The sequence below is a fragment of the Atheta coriaria genome, unplaced genomic scaffold, assembly GCF_025399875.1.
Source record: "Atheta coriaria isolate IRGN ID8LTWV9N9 unplaced genomic scaffold, Caltech_Dcor_3.1 hic_scaffold_10_pilon, whole genome shotgun sequence".
Classification (NCBI taxonomy): domain Eukaryota; kingdom Metazoa; phylum Arthropoda; class Insecta; order Coleoptera; family Staphylinidae; genus Dalotia; species Dalotia coriaria.
In genome coordinates, this window is record NW_027045452.1 from 791848 (window position 1) to 813235 (window position 21388).

Genomic DNA, 21388 nt, shown 5'->3' on the forward strand with positions numbered 1-21388 from the left:
TTAATTATAAGTAACCTGTTAACAGATCTGACTATAAGCAGTTCAGCCTATGCAGAAACTAGTTGAAACCAAATATAAAACAAGAGTTGTCTGCGTGCAACCAGATTTTAATCAATCTAAGTAATTACTTTTACGTTTTACGCACGCTGTGCACGTTTTGTACATTTCTCTTCAATCAAAGATTTTATACAGTTATGGTATTATACCATAATTAACACCTTACGGTGAGTTGTTCGACGTCGAAAACCACCGAAGATTCTGCGTCAGTCATGTTGTGACCACTGACTACTGATCGACCAGTATAACAAATAATTTATATTTTAAAATTTCCATTTGATCAACAAAATGAACAAAACCATAAATGTATTAAGGTACAAATACATGTTCTGGCGACTTATTAAATTTCTAATTGTTTTTTGGTTTGTTTTAGTGTCTTTATAATTATTATTTTAATATTTGATAAAATACACCATTGTGATAGTGATGGACATATTATTAATCCAGTTCGATTTCCATTTGGAGGTCCATTTATGGGAGTGAGTACAAATATAAGTTAAATATTAATTAATTAAAAGCAATTTACTTTCAGCTTTTTGTTGCCTTAGCTTTGCCATTAGAATTAGACAATTACAACGTTTTTGTTTCCTATAATTTCGAAGGCAATTATGTGCTACCAGCAAATGATAGCGAGTATGATTACCCACCAATCGTCGAGCGATCGTTTAATTTTGCAAGAAAGTTTGTATACGATGCGCTCGAACATAAACTTGTCAAGTAAATCGATAATCACATTGAAATTAATTAAATTACAATAATATTTGTTATTTTATTCCTATTTATATATTAGTCATGGATATTCTGGCAAAGAATGTCTTCTCCGAGCAATCTGTGAAGCATCAGAACATTCGATGGAAAATGGCGGTGTTTTAGCCGATATTATACATATAATTCTTACGTAAGATTTATTGAAATAATTTTTATTTTTATTTAAATAATTTATTTTATTTTACTTTCAGTCCATCCACCTCAAAATCTGAAAGTCTCAATGACTATGAAAGTGCCGAAATGTACGGCAAACTTCATAAACATTGCAAACGCTATAAGAAAAAGTGTCCATTTAGTGTTCTCAATTTAATATCACGGATAGATAAGATTTTATGATTTTATAGAATAAACGATTTTAATTGAAATTGACTTTTATTTTCTTTCGTTATAATACATACTTACACCGTTAGGCATTGGGTGATGTAAGTTTCTCGCTGATCTAACGAGAGTCCAATGATGTTGATTTATCTATTTAACACGTGTATTTTCTTTGGAAAGTAACTGTATGACATACACGTATACTATATTTGTGTTGACACCTTACTTTGTAGCTTAAACAAATACACGGAATGTATTTTTATAAAGTTGAAGTTAGAATATATGTGTATCAAATTACTAAAATTGCTTAAAATATCTTAATATATATAAATCTCGTGTCACAATGTTTGTCCTCAATGGACTCCTAAACCACTTAACCGATTATAATAAAATTCGCACACCATGTGCAGTTCGATCCAACTTGAGAGATAGGATAGTTTAAATCTCAAATTATAGTCGCAATTTTAATTTATTGCTAATTATTTGTCTGTTATTATTTGACAGTCACAATTATCTGTTAACTCCAAATGATTTTAACAGGTGTCGATACCTTTCGACTGTTATTATTATTAGTTGACAGATAGAAACTCATTTTGACAATAATTATAAAAGTGAATGAATTTGTAAATTTAGAAATGGAAACTGTGAGTTTTAATAATGGATGTGGCACATATAGCTAAAAAAGTCTTTCAGAAATTTCGACAATATTCGTGAAAGATAAGTCGGGACAACGTTCGTCAGGGCCGCTAGTATGATTATATGATACTCGTATATATCTTCTGTTCGTATGTATGTGACTAAGCTCCTCCTAAACGGATGGATCGATTTTGATGAAATTTTTTATGTGTGTTCAGGTGGAATTGAGAATTGTTTAGATTAGTTTTTCTTCAATAAAGTTTTCCATTAGTTTGTTGTGTAAAAAAAAAATGCCTAAAATTAATTGACAGATAGAAAGTCATTTTGTAACAATAATTATAAAAATTAGTCAATTTTGAAATAGAAACTGTGAGTTATAATAATGGATGTGACACATATTGCTAAAGAAGTCTTTAATGAATTTCGAAAATATTCAGGAAAGAAAAGTCCGGACGATGTTCAACAGGGCAGCTAGTATTAAGTAAAAGGTGCAAAGAGTACATAATTAAAATAGTTAAATTACTTTAAAATAGCAACAAAATAACTATGAAGTCCGTTGCTTGTAATTCGTGAGTTGGATTATGATTATATTGGAATAAATTTGACAACGTTGGTTTAATGGATAAGATTGTTGTTGTTTCTTATTTTTCTTGATCGACCAAATTCTTTATATTTTAGGTAATATGGGTGATATCAGAATTTACTATTTGAGTAATTTCCTCACACTCCAAAGACTACCGGTAGTGCCCTAAAGAACCTATAAAAATTAGCGTTGTTACAAACCTTTAAAAATATGTTGTCGGAAACACCCTGTACACCAACTAATTGACTTTTTTGAAGTATCTTACTAACATCTTAAGGTTCATACCTTCTCAATCTTCTAACCCTTATGGAAATGCACTAAAATATTCTTTGAGAATTGACGTCATTCACAAAATATGAAAACATAGTATGGAGAACACCCTGTATCTTGTGAAATTAAAGAGTCTTTTAGTATGTTTTACTCCCATTCAAAAGCTGGAAAGTTCCTCTGAACATTGCATTATCATACACTCTCCTAACCCTTCTTGATGTGCCCTAAAACTCCCTTTAAAAATTGGCATTATTCAAAAAAATTGAAAACATGGTGTCGGCAACACCCAGTATCTTGAGAACTGATTGACTTTTTAGAATTTCGCACCACATGTGTTCAAGAGTATCTCTACACGATAAATATCTTTTCAACCTTCTTCGTTTTGGAAGTGCCCTAAAATTCTCTTCTAAAATTGGCATTTCTCAAAAAAATGGGAAACATATTGCATAAAACACCGGGTATCTCGTGAATTATTTAACTTTTTTTATAGTTTCTTATCACCATGTTATAGTTCGAAAGTTTCTCCACATGGCGCATATCTTCTCAATCTTTTAGCCCTATCCGAACAGCCCTAAAATGCCCTTTAAAAATTGGCATTTTTCAAAAAAATTGAAAACATAGTGTAAAAAACACCCTGGATCTTGACAACTATTGAACTTTTTTCTAGTATCTTGCCGCCACGAAAGCTAGAAAGTTCCTCTACACGATGTATATTTTTTCAATCTTCTAACCCTTTCGTTAGTGTACTAAAATGCGATCTAAAAATTGGCATTTTTCACAAAAATTAAAAACATGGTGTGAAAAACACCCTGTATCTCGAGAACTATTTGACTTTTTTGTTGATTCTTACCGCCATGTTAAAGTTCGAGAGTATCTCTACGCGATCCATATTTATCCAACCCTCTAATCTTCCCAGAAGTGCCCTAAAAAGCACTTCAAAAATTGCTTTTTTTGACCCAAAAATTTCATTTTTTGGTTGAATAACAGGGTTGAACTTGTTTGTTAAATTTTTTTTAGGCCGAAGAACAGGGTCGAATTTTTTATTTTATTTTATTTTGTCAAAGAAAAAAGTCGAATTTTTTGGTCGAATAACAGAGTTGAACTTTTTTCTTAACTTTTTTTTGCTTGAACAGCAGAGTCGAACTTGTTTCTTAAAATTTTTTCGTCAAAACATTAAATTAAAAAGTTGAAATTTTGAATTCCTGATTGATAAAACAATTTTTTTTAATTTAATAAAAGTTATTAATTATGAAAAAAGTGACGTAGGCACCTGACATTTAAAAGAGTTGTCTTATTAATTCTGGAAAGCTACCTCGTGTAGAGGGGCCCTTAATGATAAAATTTAAACAATTTTTCTCCTAATAGCAGTAAAGCTTTTTCCTGCAAATTTCTTTAAGTGAAGTCAATTATCTCTGGAACTAATAGAGATAAACCAAAACCAAAAACACTCCGATGTTCAGCATCAAATCCTAGATAAGATAACATTTAAAAAAATTGAAATATAACATGTACCTTAAAAATTTTCCACCGCGATTTTCTCGGAAAATAATAAAGTTAGTAAAAAACTTTCTTCATTTTGTTCATGCCGTGATAAGGATCTATAAAATGGCAGATTTAGTTTTTCCATTTTGCAAAGTTGACCAAAGACCCCTCAAAAAGATCAAGAGAAACCACTTGACTCTTTTTGGACTCAAAAAATTTTTTTTAAGCTAGAAAAAAATGGAAAACGCTAATCGATTGAGTTTTTCAAGGGGATGAAAGATATGAAGTCAATTTTCCGATAACATTAATATTTCGGAAAATGGGTGGTAAATTCTAAACTGATCTAATAAAACCACTTCTCCGATTTACCCCAAATGTTTCCAGTTGAAGTAAGACATCACCAGGATTCCATTAATCCAGGTTTGATTGCGCTATCTGAATTAGTTGATAACAGTGTTGATAACTAAAAATTTTAACATATTATATAATGTAAAATGTAAATCTACATTAAAATATGAAAACCGTTTTTCTCTACCTTTAATGGTGCTTGAGAACGTATCGATGTATGTACATACTTCGTGGTAATTAATAGTGAGAATTTTAAAAAAGTAGATTTGGTGGCCTATGTTAAATTTTCACAACATGGATATACCACGAAGTATCTATACCTAGATATACATTCAATTGCTTTTTAAAATTCAGTTTTTTGTCTAAATTATTTATTATCTTGTTATTTTAATATCATTTTGTCTATAGGTATAATATGATAAAAATATATAATTTAATATTATAAAAAATTTTCTTTTTCAAATTAGCAATTCTACTATTTCTATTACAGCGAATTGTATTTTAGTTAAATTTTCTAAAAGAGTTTTTTTAAATTAACGCCTATAGCCATTATACACCTAAAATTTACATTCCGATTTTATAGTGAGCACGTCAAACACATTTCGCCTCCTGCGTCTTTTTGTGGTTCTATTTTCGTCCAAATTGAAATAAACAACTCGATTTCACGCTGCGATTTCGTTACACCTTCATGTTCAACCACATCTTTACTGGAACCGCGCTCATAATTTAAAAATACTAAAATAATATCGCTAATTACTCTTGCTTTGTGCATCATCACCATCCACCACTACCGTTTGGATAATATTCGAAAGGGTTGGCGCGTGGCGCAAAACGGTAGTAAAATTATTGATCATGTAAGTTTTCATTCTGGCGTGTACAAGTTGTAGCTTGAGATCGATATTTAGCCGCATTTTTGTTTAGTAACTTGTGAACCACCACGAAGAACGTACATAGTAACACAATCAATGAAATTTTCAAAACACAAACAAAACATAAAATCGAAAAATGTCGTTATCGTTATACATCACAGTGTTGATAACGTTGATATTTTTTATAAAATTTGGTAACATAAAAATAAACGTATATAAAAGTTGTGTAAAACACAATGTGTAAAATTTTCAGGTGATTCAATTGATTGTTTCAAGTGCATTTCAATAAATCGTGATAATCCATCGTGTGACGATCCATTTCATAATAACTTTTCGGTGAAGTTTTTCGAGGCGCCATGCATGGGTGGTCGGAAAGGACGGGATGGGTTATATCCAGCTACTTCCTGTGTGAAAATCAATGGAAAATGTAAGTTCCTCTTAAAATTTCATAAATACAAAAATTTTACGTAATTATTTCATGTAAATACTCATTGGTACTTCAAATAAATTTCGATTATTAAAATTTCCAAATTTTGTTATCAGTTGAGAATGGTACGTCGTTAACGATACGCAGCTGTGAATTAGACAGCGGTACCTTGACAACAGACACCGAATTAATCCGAATGTCTCATTGCGGTGGATTTGTCTATGGAGGACAGTAAGTTAAAATCTATTAAAAGTTCAATTGAGTTGAGCTATATTGAAATATTGATTGCGCTTATCACTAAATCATTCACAGGTACGTGCGTGGATGTGTTCAGAGCTGCAACGACGCCGACGGATGTAATCGCGCCACGATGGCGATATCATCTAATGTCTTCTACCCAACGATCATCAGCGTCTTATCAGTGATAATTTACATCATGTGTTAACACATTTCCGCCACTAATACTCAAATCGATTACTAATTTTCATTTATCACACAGCAGGATTCATTTAAATGTAATTATTTTTGAAACTAATATTCTAACTATTATTATACATTCTAACTATTATTATACACGTGAATATGAATCTCTTTGAATTTTAGTTTGTTTGTGACACTTTCACGCGTAAACCACAAAATCAATTTTGATAAATTTTGGTACAGAGATACTTTCGAGTGTACAGAATCAAATAGGCTACTTTTTGTCACAAAAATTTAACTTGAGGGGCGTAAATAAGGGATGAAAAGTAATAAGGAAACTCAATCATTGTTACAGCTATATAATTTAAACAAAGATGGCGCTTATATGTGTTAATATCATTTCTCATTTCAATAAAATTGAGATCATACCAGAAGAAAATAATTTGTTAATCAACATCTTTACAATGTTTTGATTTGCAAACATTTTTGAACACATTTACGTAATCAACCAAAAATGTTTCGTAGTCAATTTCTAGAATAACATTCACTGGTACTGTCGGGAGAGTTGAGTTGGTCACCACTCCCCTAGACGGTACTCGTCCAACCTCAATTTTCAATGGACTAATGAAATTTTCTATGATTAATTTAGGATTCAAAAATACACCCGGAACAATTGGATCACAATGTTCCCACGTGGCATTAGACAAATCCTCTCCGAAGAGATTTGTGTTTATCTGATCTTGGACACGAGTCATAAAATTCCAAGCTGGATTAGAAACATCTGTAATGTTTTTGTACCAATTCTGTAAAAATAATTTTATGAGCTTCATTCATTTAAAAAGTAGCATATATTACTGTTTTCGGGGTATTGATGGTTCCTGCTTGCCATGTGACTAATAACATTTTTGACTTTAAACTCCTAAAAACAATATCCACAGATTCTGGATCAAACGCAACGTTAAATTCTCCAGCCTCTAAGTATTCCAAGCCTCCCATAGCATAAACTTGTTTTAGATTATCAGCTACTTCCGGATATTGCCAGATGGTCATACCCAAAGTGGTTAAAGGACCCATACTCATGTAGGTAACTTCATTCGGGTATTTCTTGACCAGTTTCTGAATGGCTTCGAATGCTCGTTCAGACTTGAGTAGGTCCACGGGTATGGAAGAGTTCCACGTGAGATCTCCAAGACCATCAGCTCCATAATAACCACCCATTGGTGTATCATGTTGAAGAAGTGCTTGTTTACTACCTAAATAAACAGGGATCTTCTCCAAAATAAAATAAAAAAAATAAAAAATAAAAAAATTTAAACTTATTCTGTTTATATACCTTACATCTAAACGATTGAGAACCTTTAGTAATAAAAAGACATTCCGAATACCACTGTTGTAGCCAGTGTTACCCTCTGTAACCACAATGGCTTCCAATTTAAGAAGACCTTCTTGATCAGCGTTGATCAGAAAAATTAAAGCTTCGATGTCGTCTATACCAGGATCAACATCGGCAATAATGCGCTGCTGTGTGCGTTCATGAAATCCAAGCTTTGCGTCGCTGACCTTGACGGTTAACACCTACGTCAATGAAAGCAGCGAAAACAAATAAAGGCTGCATTGTAAAACCGTTTATCTGGGCTTAAATCACAAGGCACACATTATAACATATGCATATTACCATTGATAAGTCTTATGTCAACATAATCGTATTAAAACAAAAACTAGAATATTCCACTCATACTCACGGCAAGGAAAGCGAAACACACCAACAGTTTCATCGCGCGGATTAATTGCATTTGCAGTGTGCACTTGACAAAAACGAACTGATTGAATGTTGTTGCGCGAGGCTAAGTTTTATATGTAACTAATAATAGCATACACGAATCGGACGTGTAGGGAATGTGCTACAGATAGCCGGCAATTTCGTAAACATGATGATTTATGTTAAAACAATTTATTATTATTATTATTACATGATGTCAGCTACGATAATTAGTCAAGATCTAAGATAATAACCATTATACATTATTGTTTTATACTTGTGCATACTTATAGATAAAATCCCTCATATTAGCAACGCTCGTGTAAACCCCAGGATATTGCGGCTGCGCACAACCGTATCCCCATGAGACTACACCTACTAATTGCCCGTTACCTACTAATGGTCCACCGGAGTCACCTTGACAAGCATCTTTCAATGGCGCGGCCGCACAGAACATATCGTCATTTACATCGTTAATGTCTTTATAATTATCGACACAAGTCTCCTTGTTCACGACGTTGATAATAGCCGCGTTGAGTTGAGATGGGTTCCCGCCTGAAGTCCGGCCCCAACCGGAAATGACAACTTCGGAGTTTTCGCTTGGGTCGTATGAAGTCAACCTCACGGGTTGGATTCCAGCTGAATATTGTACAGATTCAGTCAATTCCAATACAGTTATGTCATTGTACATATTATCGGAATCGTAGTCTTCATGTTGGTTGGTTTTTGAAACTCGTACGACCACACCTCCTTGCGCATGGTAGGATGAACCTAGACGAACGGACAGTTCTGATTCGTATGTACTAAGAAAAAAAGAAATTGAGGTTAGAAATTTAATTGTTAGGTTATGTGGTGTCTTACCCATCGGTGCAATGCGCAGCTGTGAGCACAAATCGGTCACTGATCAAGGTCGCGCCGCAAATATGCGCGCCGTTGTGTTGAAGAGATACTTGATAAGGATATTGTTCGATTTCAACCACTTCACCACCGATCACACGTCCGTCCAATCGTGGCGCAAGACTTTGAACTGAATAAACGCACAAACATGCGATGACCAATTGCAGGCCCTTCATTTTGTGCAATATTAAACTTTCAGCTCAAACCTGCAACGTTCGGTGACCGACTAAATTAATGAGTATCGCGATGGAGATAATACGATATCAAATAAACATTTACCTAGCGTATAAATACAATTAAGGAGGACTGATAAAACAATCATATCGAGCGTGCGCACTTCGACTTTGGCTGTAAAGTGCACTTAAAGCAACACTTGAGCAAAAAAAAACATTATTTAATGTGATGCAATATCGCCTAAATCAATTTGTTATTTATTGATATAGATATCAAACTCATAACGGTGGACTTTAAATGATTTCATAACATTAACTTGAACAACTATAATATAAAAATTAATCGTAAAGTCTGTTGGTATGCGCATAACTCAACAACGCCTAGATCAATTTGGCCAATTCTTTTTTTAAATGTTTGTTAAAGTCCAAAGATGGTTTATACGGTGGGAAAAATTCGAATAATTGCCGGGAAAACCTTAAAGGCGGCCCTTTTTATAGGATAAAAGTTGGCATTAAAATTCAATCATAGTTATAGTTGAATAGTTGAATCCGAGATGGCGCGCTGAAGTGCATTATAAGCTATTCTTTATATAATTAATTTTTTTAATATAAAATTGCAAATCATATTGATAGAATTGACACATACTATGTCCAGAACAAGAGAGTAAAAACAAATTACATTTTTATTAAACACCACCGGGACGAAGTCTCGGGCAAAAGCTAGTTTAATATAGTTATCACAAGTCTAAAAACTCATCAATTACTAGTTCAATAGGTTTGTTGTTCTAGAAACTCATTATGATGATAATAAAACAAGAAATAATTAAAAATTTAGTATAAAATGCTGGACAACGTTAAAGTCTTTTCATTGACCAAGAAGTTTTGCTCAACGTTTAAAATGGGTTCCAAGATGGCGTCCTGGTTAGTTATACTAAGTATAATAGGATACTCTTTTGGTAAAAATAGCTCGTACGTATTACAATATACAATTTGATTCTAATTAATTTATCTTACCAGCTGTGCCAACGACATCAGAAACCAAAGCTGTTGAGACTCCAATGACTTCTGTTGCACCGCCTGAAATAATGGTCAAACATGAACCTTCAAAACTAACCCAACTTGATGGTCGTGTTGTGGGCGGTGTTGAAGCTCGCATAGAAGATTTTCCTTACCAAGTATCAGTACAATATGCGTGGCGGCACATTTGTGGAGGAGCTTTGATAGGCTCGAAGTTTATCCTCACCGCTGCTCATTGCACAGATGGTGTGACAGATCCTAACCTTTTCAAAATACGCGCTGGATCTTCTTTGCACAATTCCGGGGGAATCATGCGATCAGTCCGACGCATCTACCAACATCCTCAGTATAACAGCATCAATATAGATTATGATGTCACTGTGCTAGAAATGAACAACCCAATATTCTTTTCAAAGATAGCTCGACCTGTCCCGTTGATTGATGCGGGTATAGTTGTGCAAAACGGAGCAATGAGTATTGTCTCCGGCTGGGGATATCTATCAGAGAATGGACAAGGACCTCAAAAGTTGCACGCAGTAGAGGTACCTATTGTAAGTCGTGAAAGATGTAATAAAGCCTATGGGGAAGGTGTTATTACCGAACGAATGATCTGCGCGGGTCATATTGATGAAGGTGGCAAGGATGCTTGTCAAGGTGACTCCGGTGGACCTTTAGTATCCAATGGTAAACTGGTAGGAATTGTTTCCTGGGGTTATGGGTGTGCTCGACCCAAATTCCCTGGGGTTTACACCAATGTTGCCGCTATCAGGGATTATGTAAATCAAATTCACAAATAACTTTGATGTTTGGTCTATTTTAGGACTTACATGCATTGCAAACATTGTAATAGTAAAATTAAGGTTATAAACGCATAAATTTTTATGATAGAAAACTTTAAAAATTCTATAAAAACCTATCTCAAGTGAAATCCTCAACGTTTTCCAAAAATGTGTCCAAAATTTTTCTTTTTATTAATAACTATATCTGTGTTATACGTAAAAGTCATTTGTGATGATGAGTTTTACGAGTATTACAACTACGGTGATGAAAAAATCGTCAACGGTTTCGATGCGGATATGAAAGACTTTTACTATCAGATATCGCTCCGGATAGCCGGTAACCATTTTTGTGGTGGTACCATTATCTCGGATCGATTCGTTCTCACCGCTGGGCATTGTATTAAACCACACTTAAGTCACGTAACTAAATTAACTATTCAAGCTGGTACCACTAACGTTGGAAGTGAATCCGGACAAATTATCAGTGTAACCAAAGCGTATCTACATCCACAATTTAACGACACCTCGCTTGATTATGATATGGCTTTGGTTGAGCTTGCAAATGAATTGGATTTCACAGAAACAGCAAGACCCATCCGGGTTGCAAACAGAAAAAAGTTTCCTTTGGACGCGCTGGCTGTAGTGTCAGGATGGGGTTACACTAGTGAAGGAGGAACTGCTGCCAAAACCCTACAAGCTGTCAATGTGCCATTGATACCGCCATTGACTTGTCTTGAGTTTTATAAGAAAACTTTGACTTCAAGGATGATTTGTGCTGGTTATGTTGCTGGTGAAAAGGATGCCTGTCAAGTAAACATATAATAAATATTTGTTTAATTGTGGATCTATTATGTTTTGTTTTAGGGTGATTCTGGAGGTCCTTTGGTGTTTGAAAAAGAAATAATTGGTATTGTTTCATGGGGCAGAGGGTGTGCCCGTCCAAATAGACCTGGGGTTTACACAAATATCTACGCCATGAGGAGTTTTCTTAATAAATATGCAGGAATTGTTTGAATTATGTAAAAACAACTTTAAAACAATTATATTTATCAGTTTGTTAAATTATAAACTTGTAATTTGTCTTATAAAGTTTCTAATTGATGGGTTGGGGATGTTAGTGTACACACCTGGATTATCAGCTCTTGCGCAACCTACTCCCCAAGATATAACACCTGCCAGTTCATTGTCTATTACGATGGGGCCACCAGAGTCTCCCTGAAACAAAACAAATCAAATACACTTGCTTTAGGTTACCATATTACCATATTTTGTACTAACTTGACAGGCATCTTTGTTTCCATCTTTGAATCCAGCACAAAACATAACATCCGAATATAAATACATTTTATAAACGTTTTTACAGTAATCTCTTGATAGTATCGGTACTTCTAGGCTTTGTAGATCATTGGCTGCTGATGCTCCATTTTCGTGTTGATATCCCCATCCACTGACAGTACCAATCATGCCTTCATCGATACTGGTTAATGAAGTTATACTGATGGGTTTAACTGCGTTGCTGAGTTTCATTGGTCGCACTTCAAGCACAGCAATGTCGTAGTTTAAATTATGTAAATCAAACATTGGATGTTTACTAATTTTTACGACCCTGTAGGTTTGTCCACCGTACGTACGGCTTGATGAACCTACGTATACTTTTAGGCTGCTAGCTGAAAGTCTAAATTAAGGTTTAATTCAGGTTTGTAGGTTATATTTTGAGGTTGTGTTACCCATAAACGCAGTGCCCTGCTGTGACAACGTATTTTATACTAACAATAGCACCACCACAAGCGTGCACACCATTGATGCGCAAAGAGACTTGATAAGGGAAGTTTATAATTTGGGCTTTTGTACCGCCAACTATTTTTCCGCCATCACCCGGCATAAAATCATCATAATCCGTGTAAACATCATTGCAAAAAACAAAATTTAAATGGCAACTGCAAGAAACTAGTAATAAAATAATTAACTTCATTGTTTACTATTTATTAAAATATACTGACTAAATTACAAGTTGTTCGCAGTAATTATTAGAGCATAAAGATTTTAACAAAAAGTGATAAGAAAGTAGTCAAATAATTTAATACGTTTTTAAATCTGTGTAATCTATACATTTACCTCAAATATAGATAAAAATATTACATACGTCATACATGTAACCTCAAAATAACCTCAAAATTAAGCCTTAGGTACATGAATGTGTGACTCATTGACCTTTGTTGTTGTTATTTGTGAAGTCTATTTTTATGATTTTTTTCTTTTATTTGTGTTTTTATACTTGTACTAAACCCAATTAATATCTCATTAGTTCCTGCGACCAATAATAACAAATTAATTAACGTTGTGATTTCTATATCAACTTTAAACTGGTTTGGTATCAGTTCAATATTAACTCTGCGTTAATCTAGTCGAGTTGTTGCTTTTCCTGGAAATGTCTACTCCAATGTATCCTTCTAATAAAATTAAACCCGAAATGGCAAAACCTGTACATGTAACAACCGCTGAGGATTTTTATTTTGCTTTAATGCCCTCGTACTGGTTATCAAAAATAATCGGCGTCTTACACCTCTCCTTTGAAGGTCAACCTCCAAACCGCAAACTTATTGTTTCCAAGAATTTTATCTATCTTGCTGCAGTGCGCATTTTAATCGTTTTTGCTGTTGTCGCGTTTTTTCACACTTCGCTCATATATGAAGGATTGCCGGATGAAATGACTACCGTTGTACTAGATATCGACGTGTATTGTGGAATCATCGTGACCATTATTGAGTTAATCTCAGCTATGTTGTCCAGGAAGAGTGACCTGCGTACAATTGAACAATTTATTGAACTGGACAAACGTCTTTCTTCAGCTGGCATTAAAATTGATTATATCAAAGCTAGAAGAGTAGCAATCATCGAAATTGCATTGGTGTTGGCTCAGAATATTTTCAAAACCATCATGCTTGTTATCACCGCGCCGTACAGAATTATTTTAATCAATTCCGGATTGAATATTATGAGTATGCTGAACTCGTTTCAGCTGAATGAGTATATTAACATGGTGTTAATGTTAAAGCAAAGATTTAATTGGTTAAACAAAGCAATTCTTGATAATTACGAAAGAAAATGGCGGCGTGATGATTGTAAAAAGAGTGAAGTAAAGAAAAACATACAAACTTATGGCAAGTTGTATAATGACTTAAGGAAACTGTCCAAACGTGTTGATTCAACCTTCGGGTTTTTTGTGTTGGTGTTGATTATTTCCAGATTTATAATGTTGAATACACTATTGATATATTTGTATACAACTATAAAAAATCCAAATATTCGTAATGGTACAGAATATGCGTCAATTGCAATCAATACTGGTTTCCATGCATACAAGTTAATAATGATCACTTGCATTCCCGCATCGGCTACAAATAAAGTAAATATGATCAAAATATAATTCAATGAAACAATGTGAATTTACTAATTTTTGTCGTTTAAGGCTAAAGAAACGGGTAAATGTTTACATCAAATGTGGGATTTAGATCAGGACATCAGGGATGAGGTATGTTATCAGCCTAATACGCACATAATATATATGTATTTATATCTTCAGATTGCTTATTTCTCAATGCAAGTAATACAACAAACGCCTAATTACACTGCAAACGGTTTTCTTCGCCTTGACTATCCGTTAGTCACGACTGTAAGTTAATATGCACATGTTTGATAAGACATATTTGGTAACAATTATTGACAATTTTTTAGATTTTAGGAACAATTACAACTTACTTGATCATTGTAATACAATTTGATATTAATTTCAATGCTCCACCAACCACATGTCCTTGAATGAATGTTTTTTGTTATTATTTTAAGTGTAATTTTTTCTGTATCGATTAAACAAATATAAATATCATTACATTATAATCAAGTAAATATTTATTTCCTTAGACCAACTGTCCATCCTCTTAACATAATTTATCTTATGTTTTATTCATCTGGTTTCATCGAAAGAGATCTTCATGCAAATTTCACATTTCTTATCTTTTTGTGAAAAGTCTTATAGCAATATTAAGGTTGAAACGCAAATATAATTTTAACTCATTATAATCTCAAAGAATCAAATATTTTTAGATGAAGAACACTAATACTCACTAATTATACACATGAATTATTTATTAAGTTTATTTACCCAAAGTATAACTACAGGGAACTACAGGGAGTGACTACTAAAGGAATAAAAAAACCGGAAGAAGAAAAACTGAATGTCGAGATTTGCCAAGAAAGCGAAAACACAAAACCACGTAAGTCTAGCTAATTCATTAAAATATGATACTTGTAAACTTCTAGGAAAACGCAAAATATCTTTAACAAAAGGCAGACGCACGTACACAACATTTTATTTAAACAGATTTCATTTGATAGTATCCTACTGCTTATTACAAATTGCAGATGTCGCAACCGTATGAACAAATAAACGTAACCTCACTAATCTTGTTCTTCATCGCAACTGTAAACGAGCATATTTTGCTCATTTAGTGCCCAAAAGATGGACAAGCAATTAATTTTAGAGTTAGAAAATGCTGCCACGATAATAATGGTAAGGTACACAATTTTTAACTTTTCAACACCGATGAATAAATCTGACTTTTTGCAACAATAGGCCGCGCCGAATTTAGTTACCAATGAACAAAGAAGAGTTGCAGAGTCAATTATTCTCAATTTTCGTAAGACCAAATCACCATACAACATGTGCAAGCATCTGCTAGAGACGTCTTCAAATGATTATGTTAAATTTGAAGCTGGTGAGGCAATAAAATGTGCTTTGATTCGTGAGTGGTCATATCTCAATGAGACTGATATTTTGCAACTTAGAGATTATTTAATGAATTATGTATGCACCAAAAGTTTGCCCTCATTTGTACAAGAACGCCTGCTGCAGGTGATTGCAATCATGGTCAAGAGGGCAAGTGTAGATGATTTTGGTCTGGAAAGGAGAAGTATTTTACAAGATGTAGAGAATTTAATCATAAATTCAGACACAAATAAAGTAGGTACTTGTTCTATTTAATAATTTAATAAATATTGACTTTGAATTTTTTATAGCAAATATTGGGTTGTAAGGTAATAATAAATTTAATGCAAGAATATGCAATAACAATAAAATCAACCGATGTTGGTTTGCCACTTGAAGTACACAAAAAAGCAAAGATGCAATTTGAAGCAACTGACTTGAAGCGCATTTTTCGATTTTGTCTCACTGTGTTATCTGAAGTGACGAAGAATGATCCGCCATTTGCACCGAATGTGACTTCACTTTTAGATCACATCTTACGCATTTGCGAAACTGTTTTAACTTGGAAACGTGCAAGATTGTCAGCGAGATTTGTTGAATTGGAAACCAGATTGACACTTGGCATATCTTGGGCGGAAATAATGCTCTCGCCAGACTTATTGCCGCTTATGTTCCAAATTTATTGGAAAGTGCGCGATCTGGATGAGCTTAGTAATCATGCGATGACGTGTCTAGTACAATTGGCTTCATTAAATGGCGGTATATTCCAGAATGCCAATGAATTAGAGTATCTGGCTTTATATATGGAAAACTTTTTAAAGTTAATAACTTGGTAAGACCTCAAATCAAACAATAGATTGATATTTAGCCAAATAACTGTTTTAGTGTTACTATCAAATCAAAAGAATCGGTGGGAGTAGCAAATATTGTGTTGAACATTCGTTTGTCTTTTGTTAAAGACATTTTGCGACTCCCCATCAGCTTACAAGTGTCATATTTTGATGAAATAACTAGACTTACGTGTTTTTTCATTGAAGGCTCTACTTTAGAAGAAAGTGTAAGACAACCATAAATACACTATGTAATAATTTGTTTGATAAATTGGTGCTTATCATTTGTTTAGACACCCAATGGAAATTATGCAGTTGCTTTTGAACGCATGTTTGAAGCATGGACACTAATGATAGAAGAGTACAAAGGTCAATCAGATGTTTTTATTCAATCGGCTGTGCAATTATTCAATACATATTTGGAGTTTCATTTGGCTCCACCAGAAGGACAAAGACCTCGTGAGGTAGATGAGGTTGAAGAGGACGAAGACAATGATCGCATTAAATTTCAAGATAACTTACAAGCCATCGGTTTGTTTGGACGTGTTGCACTAGATCATTCATTGCCAATGCTCATTAGGTATTGATTTTAATTTAAATTTATAATAATGCATTGTTGTATAATACGAGTGGTTTGTTTGATTGGCTAGATTATTAGAAGTACGGATTGTTAAGCTTGGCAGCCATCTTCACAGCATGACGCAACAGGCAATGAATTACGATGATTCTGTGGTATTGGACAATCTTTTCGAAGACTTGCACTGGTTGCTTCTGATTGCAGGACATACACTCTGTATGGACAGCGTTGGCGAAACACCGCTGATACCATCGGAAATAATGATGCATTCTATAGATAAGTGTACAAAAGGCGATGCCGATTTGGAATCAACACTGAAGACAATGGCGAGTGTGCGAAATCCAGGTGTAAATATTGATTGTCTTGATAAATGCGATCAAGCTATTAGGATATTCAGCGACGTTTTGTGCTTATGCACAATGGAGAAACAAGCGAATGAGAACAATCTTGGTGCGTTTATGAGTCCCGAAGTGGGCTGCACACTTATGTGGTTTTTGAAGCGATGGTGCCTTTCGTATCTCCTGCCTACTGAGACTTATTATAATGAAGTAAGTTTTTGTTTACTGATTTAAGAAATATTGCTATTTTTAGTTATTTTTAGTTTAGTCCTACTTTGATTGGTGCACTGGGCAAGGACACTGATGGTGCCACATTTGTAACAAACTTCTTGCTAGAGAAAATTCAATCCAATATGTTTTACTGTAAGGACGAAGCCGTACTGCTACGTGATACAGTGGATACATTCACCGAAATTGTTGGAGTCGCAGATAAGTGAGTGCAATGCTTACTTGTTAATATTTGTTCCTTTTTTACCAAACCACATATCTTTGTTATTAGATCCGAATACATAGTCAAATCCGAAGGTTTATGGAATCTGATAAAACTTCAAGCTACGATTTTGCCCGGAGTGTTGCCTACAAATATTCGAAAAGAATTGTTCAAAGGATTTATCCTCGCGGGTAGTTGTCTAACGCGCGACAGCGAACGAGATGATTTCTACAAGCAAATTCTAAAACCAGTAGAGCAGCGCCTCAAGGAAATTCTGTGCCAAGAAAACTTGAACCGCATTTACCATCAAGACCACATTAAAGTTGAGCTGATCGACATTGTCGAGAAACTTATCGGCATCAGTCAAGGCAGTAAGAAACCCACGATTCCTCTCGTGTTTGATTTTCTGTCGCCGATATTATCCGAGCTGCCGGTTATACTTGGAATGTATCATAATTATCAGGTAATCGTTCAATTAATACTCGAACTTTTTGGACAGTGCGCCAAAAACATGCTCTGCCACTTAGACAATTTCGCCAGTAAGCGACTCTATGAGAGTACCTATGCCATGGTGCAAACCTACGCGAAATACAACCAAAACCGTTTCAGTGCAGACGCTTCCGATGAAGAGGATAGTTTGGAAGATATTAGTTTATTACTAAGTTTACTTTCGCACGTTCTGTGTAAAGACTGGTTAGATTTAGGTTCGTTGAGCACCAGCGAAGAGAATCCCCTCAAGGCATCCGATGTCGCCATGTACGGATTACAATATTTAATGCCGTTGATAACCATTGAGTTGTTACGATATCCTAAACTTAGCTTACAGTTCTACCAATTTTTAGTACTGATGAGCGATATGTATCCCGAGAAAGTGGTGGCTATGAATGATGATATGCTTACGAAGGTAATGACGTTAATTGAACTTGGCATCACCAAATTTCACGCCGATGTGGTTCAAGTGTGCCTTGATTTTATCGAAACAATGGCGACGAATGTCTATCAATATCAGCTCACCAACAGTAAGTTGTATCAGTTGCTACGTCCGTTTCTCAGTTTAATTCTGGACCTCACACTAACGCAACAGATTAATTCGGAGCATATTAGCTCGGTTAGCACTTGTATATTTGCTTTACACTGTATTTTCCCGGATCAGTATCAGATGCTTGTCCAGGGATTGATTCAGAGTCAGAGTGATGAGCGAGTGGCGGAGCGTTTAGCTGTCGAATTTAACAAATTACATTGGCAGCGAAATGTTGAATGCAATCCGACGCAAAAAGTGCAATTTATGCGACAATTTGATAAATTTATCGCCAATGTGCATGGATTTTTACTGATTAAGTGACTCTTTGATTTAAGTTGGTATCTTTTATACTTTCATAACATACAGAATACAGAAACGCAAGTACAATCATTTTATGTATTATATTATAACATTATTGTAACAACTAACAGGGTGGTTTGGCAATTTTCCAGTAGTCTAATCCTAAACAGCTACATAGTTAGTCCGTCGAAGATATGCAACCTTAGTATCGCAAAGAACAACAAAACATGCAGTCTATTATTGCTATGTAAATAATATCTTACATATAATATTGAAATTTTTGATATACCTCGTTTTCTCGAATAACACGTATCACAGTCATATTTACAAGAGTTGGACATTACGTTTAGATTGGTACGTTTTGTATTGTTTGGTTGGATGTACATGCAGGTAGACGAAGAGTTTCGAAATTATTTTATTCCTTGTAAATGCCCAATTTGAGCACTTTCTCGTATTGCTCCACCCAGAACTGGGTCAGATTGATGTAAAACATCTGACCTTCCGGCGCGTAATCGAGATACGGGAAGCCACCATTCGATTTGCTCTGGGCTGGTTCAATTTGAGTGCCTTCATGCCATTCGTTGAAACTAGTGATGGAAATGTACGGCGTGCCAGCGCTTAATGCTGTCCTCCAACCAACATCGTAGTATTGTCCATGGCGGCGGTGACGGCTATTTTGTGCGTTCCACGGTCTAATATTGGTATCTATATATCCAGGCCCCACAGATGGACTGAATACTAGATTATTTTGTTTTGCATATCTGGACAGGGTTTTCCAATTCTTCCAGGTGCTACCATAGGAGAAACTATTTGCTGCGAAATATGTATAGAATCCATCAAAGTGCGACTTCTTGATGTGTGTTCTATGGCTTAAATCAACTAACAACCCTATGAAAATGGCATCTAAGTCTGTATCGCGAACACTGAGCTTGCCTTTCTTGCCGAGCAGATCGCGCCATACATAATCCGGAATCAGATAGGAATCGTACACGTAAAAGACTGGAAGATCTTTCTCGCCGAAAGGTTTGCGTGTTTTATACAGGGCCGGATGTTGGCCGAATCTGTTGAGGAAGTCCCTCAAGTAACTTCGCAGGTTAGCAGGATGTCTGGCGGGATATGGCTCTATGTGCAGCGCAATTTTAAGGTCGTACTTCGCCGCTGAATCAAATAATAAATCAATCAATGCGTCAGGACTATCCGGATAGTTTGGTGGCGACCATGACAGTACCAATACACCGATTCCAGCGTCCCGCATTTGCTTCATGTGCGTGTTAATAGTTTTAGGATCCTTAGAGCTGTAACATCCTAGCGCTGGGTAGTAATTACTTCCAATGTCGTTTGGAGCCCCGTGTGATCCAGTTGGATATACACGATGGTCTTCATTTTTCCAATTCGGGACGAACGAGTGATTCCAGTGCTTGAATGAACCATCGTACTCTATATTCCCGTACCAGGCGTAGTAGAAGATGTGTACCCTATAATTTGGTTTGATACCCGCACGGCTCGAAACTGGTACGCTGCGGGGCATCTGAAAGTTTTTCTTTAGTTTCTCTACTTTTCGTCGAAGCATCTGGTTGCGTAGAGCCATATTATTGAAGACATTGCTGGTGATGATCATGTTGTCATTGACGGGATCCCATGTCGCTTCTTCGGTGGAAGGAGCAACCACAGTGGTGATGGCAAGGCCTTGGGGACTTTTGGAGGACACTTGAAGAAAGAAATAGGTGCAACACAGGAAGAGCATTGTGGCAAATAGGGTTGTTTTATTTAGGTAGCGTTTCAGGTACCATTTCATGCGGAATCCTTGTTTCATCTACCAAACAATTGAAATACATCTACATTCATACTATTCATATACATTATGAGTTGAAGAGCACCAACCTTGGAAGAGCTAGCTGGATCGTTATCCATGAATGCAATTTATTTAAGACGACTTTATTTTTAATTGCGTGATATATTTCATTAAGTTATTGGCATTTTAAATACCACATTCGCTTCTTGAGTAATTCTACTCTCAGTTCGATGATATAACCGTATTGGATCTAGCTGGAACTGATATCAACAATGAACTGGAATAACTGGTGCAGTTTTCCGGGAGACCTGCGCCGCGCAGGAAATCTTCCGGACCATCGCACACGACCTTTATAAAGTTAATCTTGATTTTAATAATTGATTATATTATCAGTTTTGTGTAAAGTTTATTGACAAACTATTTTCCAAACTTTAGACTTTATATTTTCTATAATATTAGAGATACTTGGTGAATTTAGAAAATCAATAAGTACAAAATTTTTCTGATAAACGCAGGCAACCAACTGTACATT

General features: G+C 35.1%; 9 protein-coding genes across 10 annotated transcripts; 5 read left to right on the forward strand and 4 right to left on the reverse strand.

Annotated features, from left to right (window-relative positions):
* Nucleotides 1-271: 271 nt before the first annotated feature.
* On the forward strand, nt 272-1161 carry LOC135800737 (uncharacterized). Its single transcript, XM_065314056.1, has 5 exons — nt 272-371; nt 431-536; nt 590-774; nt 848-955; nt 1017-1161. Exons 1-5 carry the CDS (start codon nt 346-348, stop codon nt 1159-1161), a joined length of 570 nt encoding a protein of 189 aa, XP_065170128.1. The 5' UTR covers nt 272-345.
* A 4206-nt stretch (nt 1162-5367) lies between these two features.
* Nucleotides 5368-6620, forward strand: LOC135800497 (uncharacterized). Its single transcript, XM_065313752.1, has 5 exons — nt 5368-5525; nt 5585-5758; nt 5875-5989; nt 6071-6294; nt 6333-6620. The coding sequence occupies exons 1-4, from the start codon at nt 5468-5470 to the stop codon at nt 6201-6203; spliced, it is 480 nt and encodes a 159-aa protein (XP_065169824.1). The 5' UTR covers nt 5368-5467; the 3' UTR covers nt 6204-6294; nt 6333-6620.
* Nucleotides 6522-8101, reverse strand: LOC135800486 (uncharacterized). The gene is made up of 4 exons (XM_065313738.1): nt 7921-8101; nt 7517-7753; nt 7034-7447; nt 6522-6981 (listed from the first exon to the last, which is right to left on the reverse strand). The coding sequence occupies exons 1-4, from the start codon at nt 7969-7971 to the stop codon at nt 6625-6627; spliced, it is 1059 nt and encodes a 352-aa protein (XP_065169810.1). The 5' UTR covers nt 7972-8101; the 3' UTR covers nt 6522-6624.
* A 12-nt stretch (nt 8102-8113) lies between these two features.
* Nucleotides 8114-9105, reverse strand: LOC135800491 (trypsin beta-like). Its single transcript, XM_065313744.1, has 2 exons — nt 8799-9105; nt 8114-8740 (listed from the first exon to the last, which is right to left on the reverse strand). Exons 1-2 carry the CDS (start codon nt 9008-9010, stop codon nt 8209-8211), a joined length of 744 nt encoding a protein of 247 aa, XP_065169816.1. The 5' UTR covers nt 9011-9105; the 3' UTR covers nt 8114-8208.
* A 700-nt stretch (nt 9106-9805) lies between these two features.
* LOC135800739 (transmembrane protease serine 9-like) lies at nt 9806-11904 on the forward strand. The gene is made up of 4 exons (XM_065314057.1): nt 9806-9963; nt 10025-10812; nt 10951-11613; nt 11668-11904. Exons 1-4 carry the CDS (start codon nt 9849-9851, stop codon nt 11815-11817), a joined length of 1716 nt encoding a protein of 571 aa, XP_065170129.1. The 5' UTR covers nt 9806-9848; the 3' UTR covers nt 11818-11904.
* LOC135800490 (trypsin-7-like) lies at nt 11830-12837 on the reverse strand. Of its 2 annotated transcripts, XM_065313743.1 has the most exons (4): nt 12804-12837; nt 12531-12750; nt 12082-12478; nt 11830-12018 (listed from the first exon to the last, which is right to left on the reverse strand). In XM_065313743.1, exons 2-4 carry the CDS (start codon nt 12683-12685, stop codon nt 11866-11868), a joined length of 705 nt encoding a protein of 234 aa, XP_065169815.1. In that variant the 5' UTR covers nt 12686-12750; nt 12804-12837; the 3' UTR covers nt 11830-11865. The 2 variants fall into 2 exon arrangements, with proteins under 2 accessions (XP_065169815.1, XP_065169814.1); XM_065313742.1 differs by lacking the exon at nt 12804-12837 and having other exon boundaries at nt 12531-12791.
* Nucleotides 12838-13231: 394 nt separating this feature from the next.
* Nucleotides 13232-14622, forward strand: LOC135800741 (putative gustatory receptor 28b). The gene is made up of 4 exons (XM_065314059.1): nt 13232-14209; nt 14273-14335; nt 14387-14476; nt 14539-14622. The coding sequence occupies exons 1-4, from the start codon at nt 13232-13234 to the stop codon at nt 14620-14622; spliced, it is 1215 nt and encodes a 404-aa protein (XP_065170131.1).
* A 610-nt stretch (nt 14623-15232) lies between these two features.
* Nucleotides 15233-19151, forward strand: LOC135800472 (exportin-4-like). Its single transcript, XM_065313714.1, has 8 exons — nt 15233-15373; nt 15437-15823; nt 15880-16400; nt 16454-16625; nt 16692-16978; nt 17049-17523; nt 17577-17746; nt 17813-19151. Exons 1-8 carry the CDS (start codon nt 15323-15325, stop codon nt 19083-19085), a joined length of 3336 nt encoding a protein of 1111 aa, XP_065169786.1. The 5' UTR covers nt 15233-15322; the 3' UTR covers nt 19086-19151.
* LOC135800480 (glycoprotein endo-alpha-1,2-mannosidase) lies at nt 19089-21365 on the reverse strand. Its single transcript, XM_065313732.1, has 2 exons — nt 20946-21365; nt 19089-20877 (listed from the first exon to the last, which is right to left on the reverse strand). Exons 1-2 carry the CDS (start codon nt 20973-20975, stop codon nt 19480-19482), a joined length of 1428 nt encoding a protein of 475 aa, XP_065169804.1. The 5' UTR covers nt 20976-21365; the 3' UTR covers nt 19089-19479.
* Between the last annotated feature and the right edge of the window lie 23 nt (nt 21366-21388).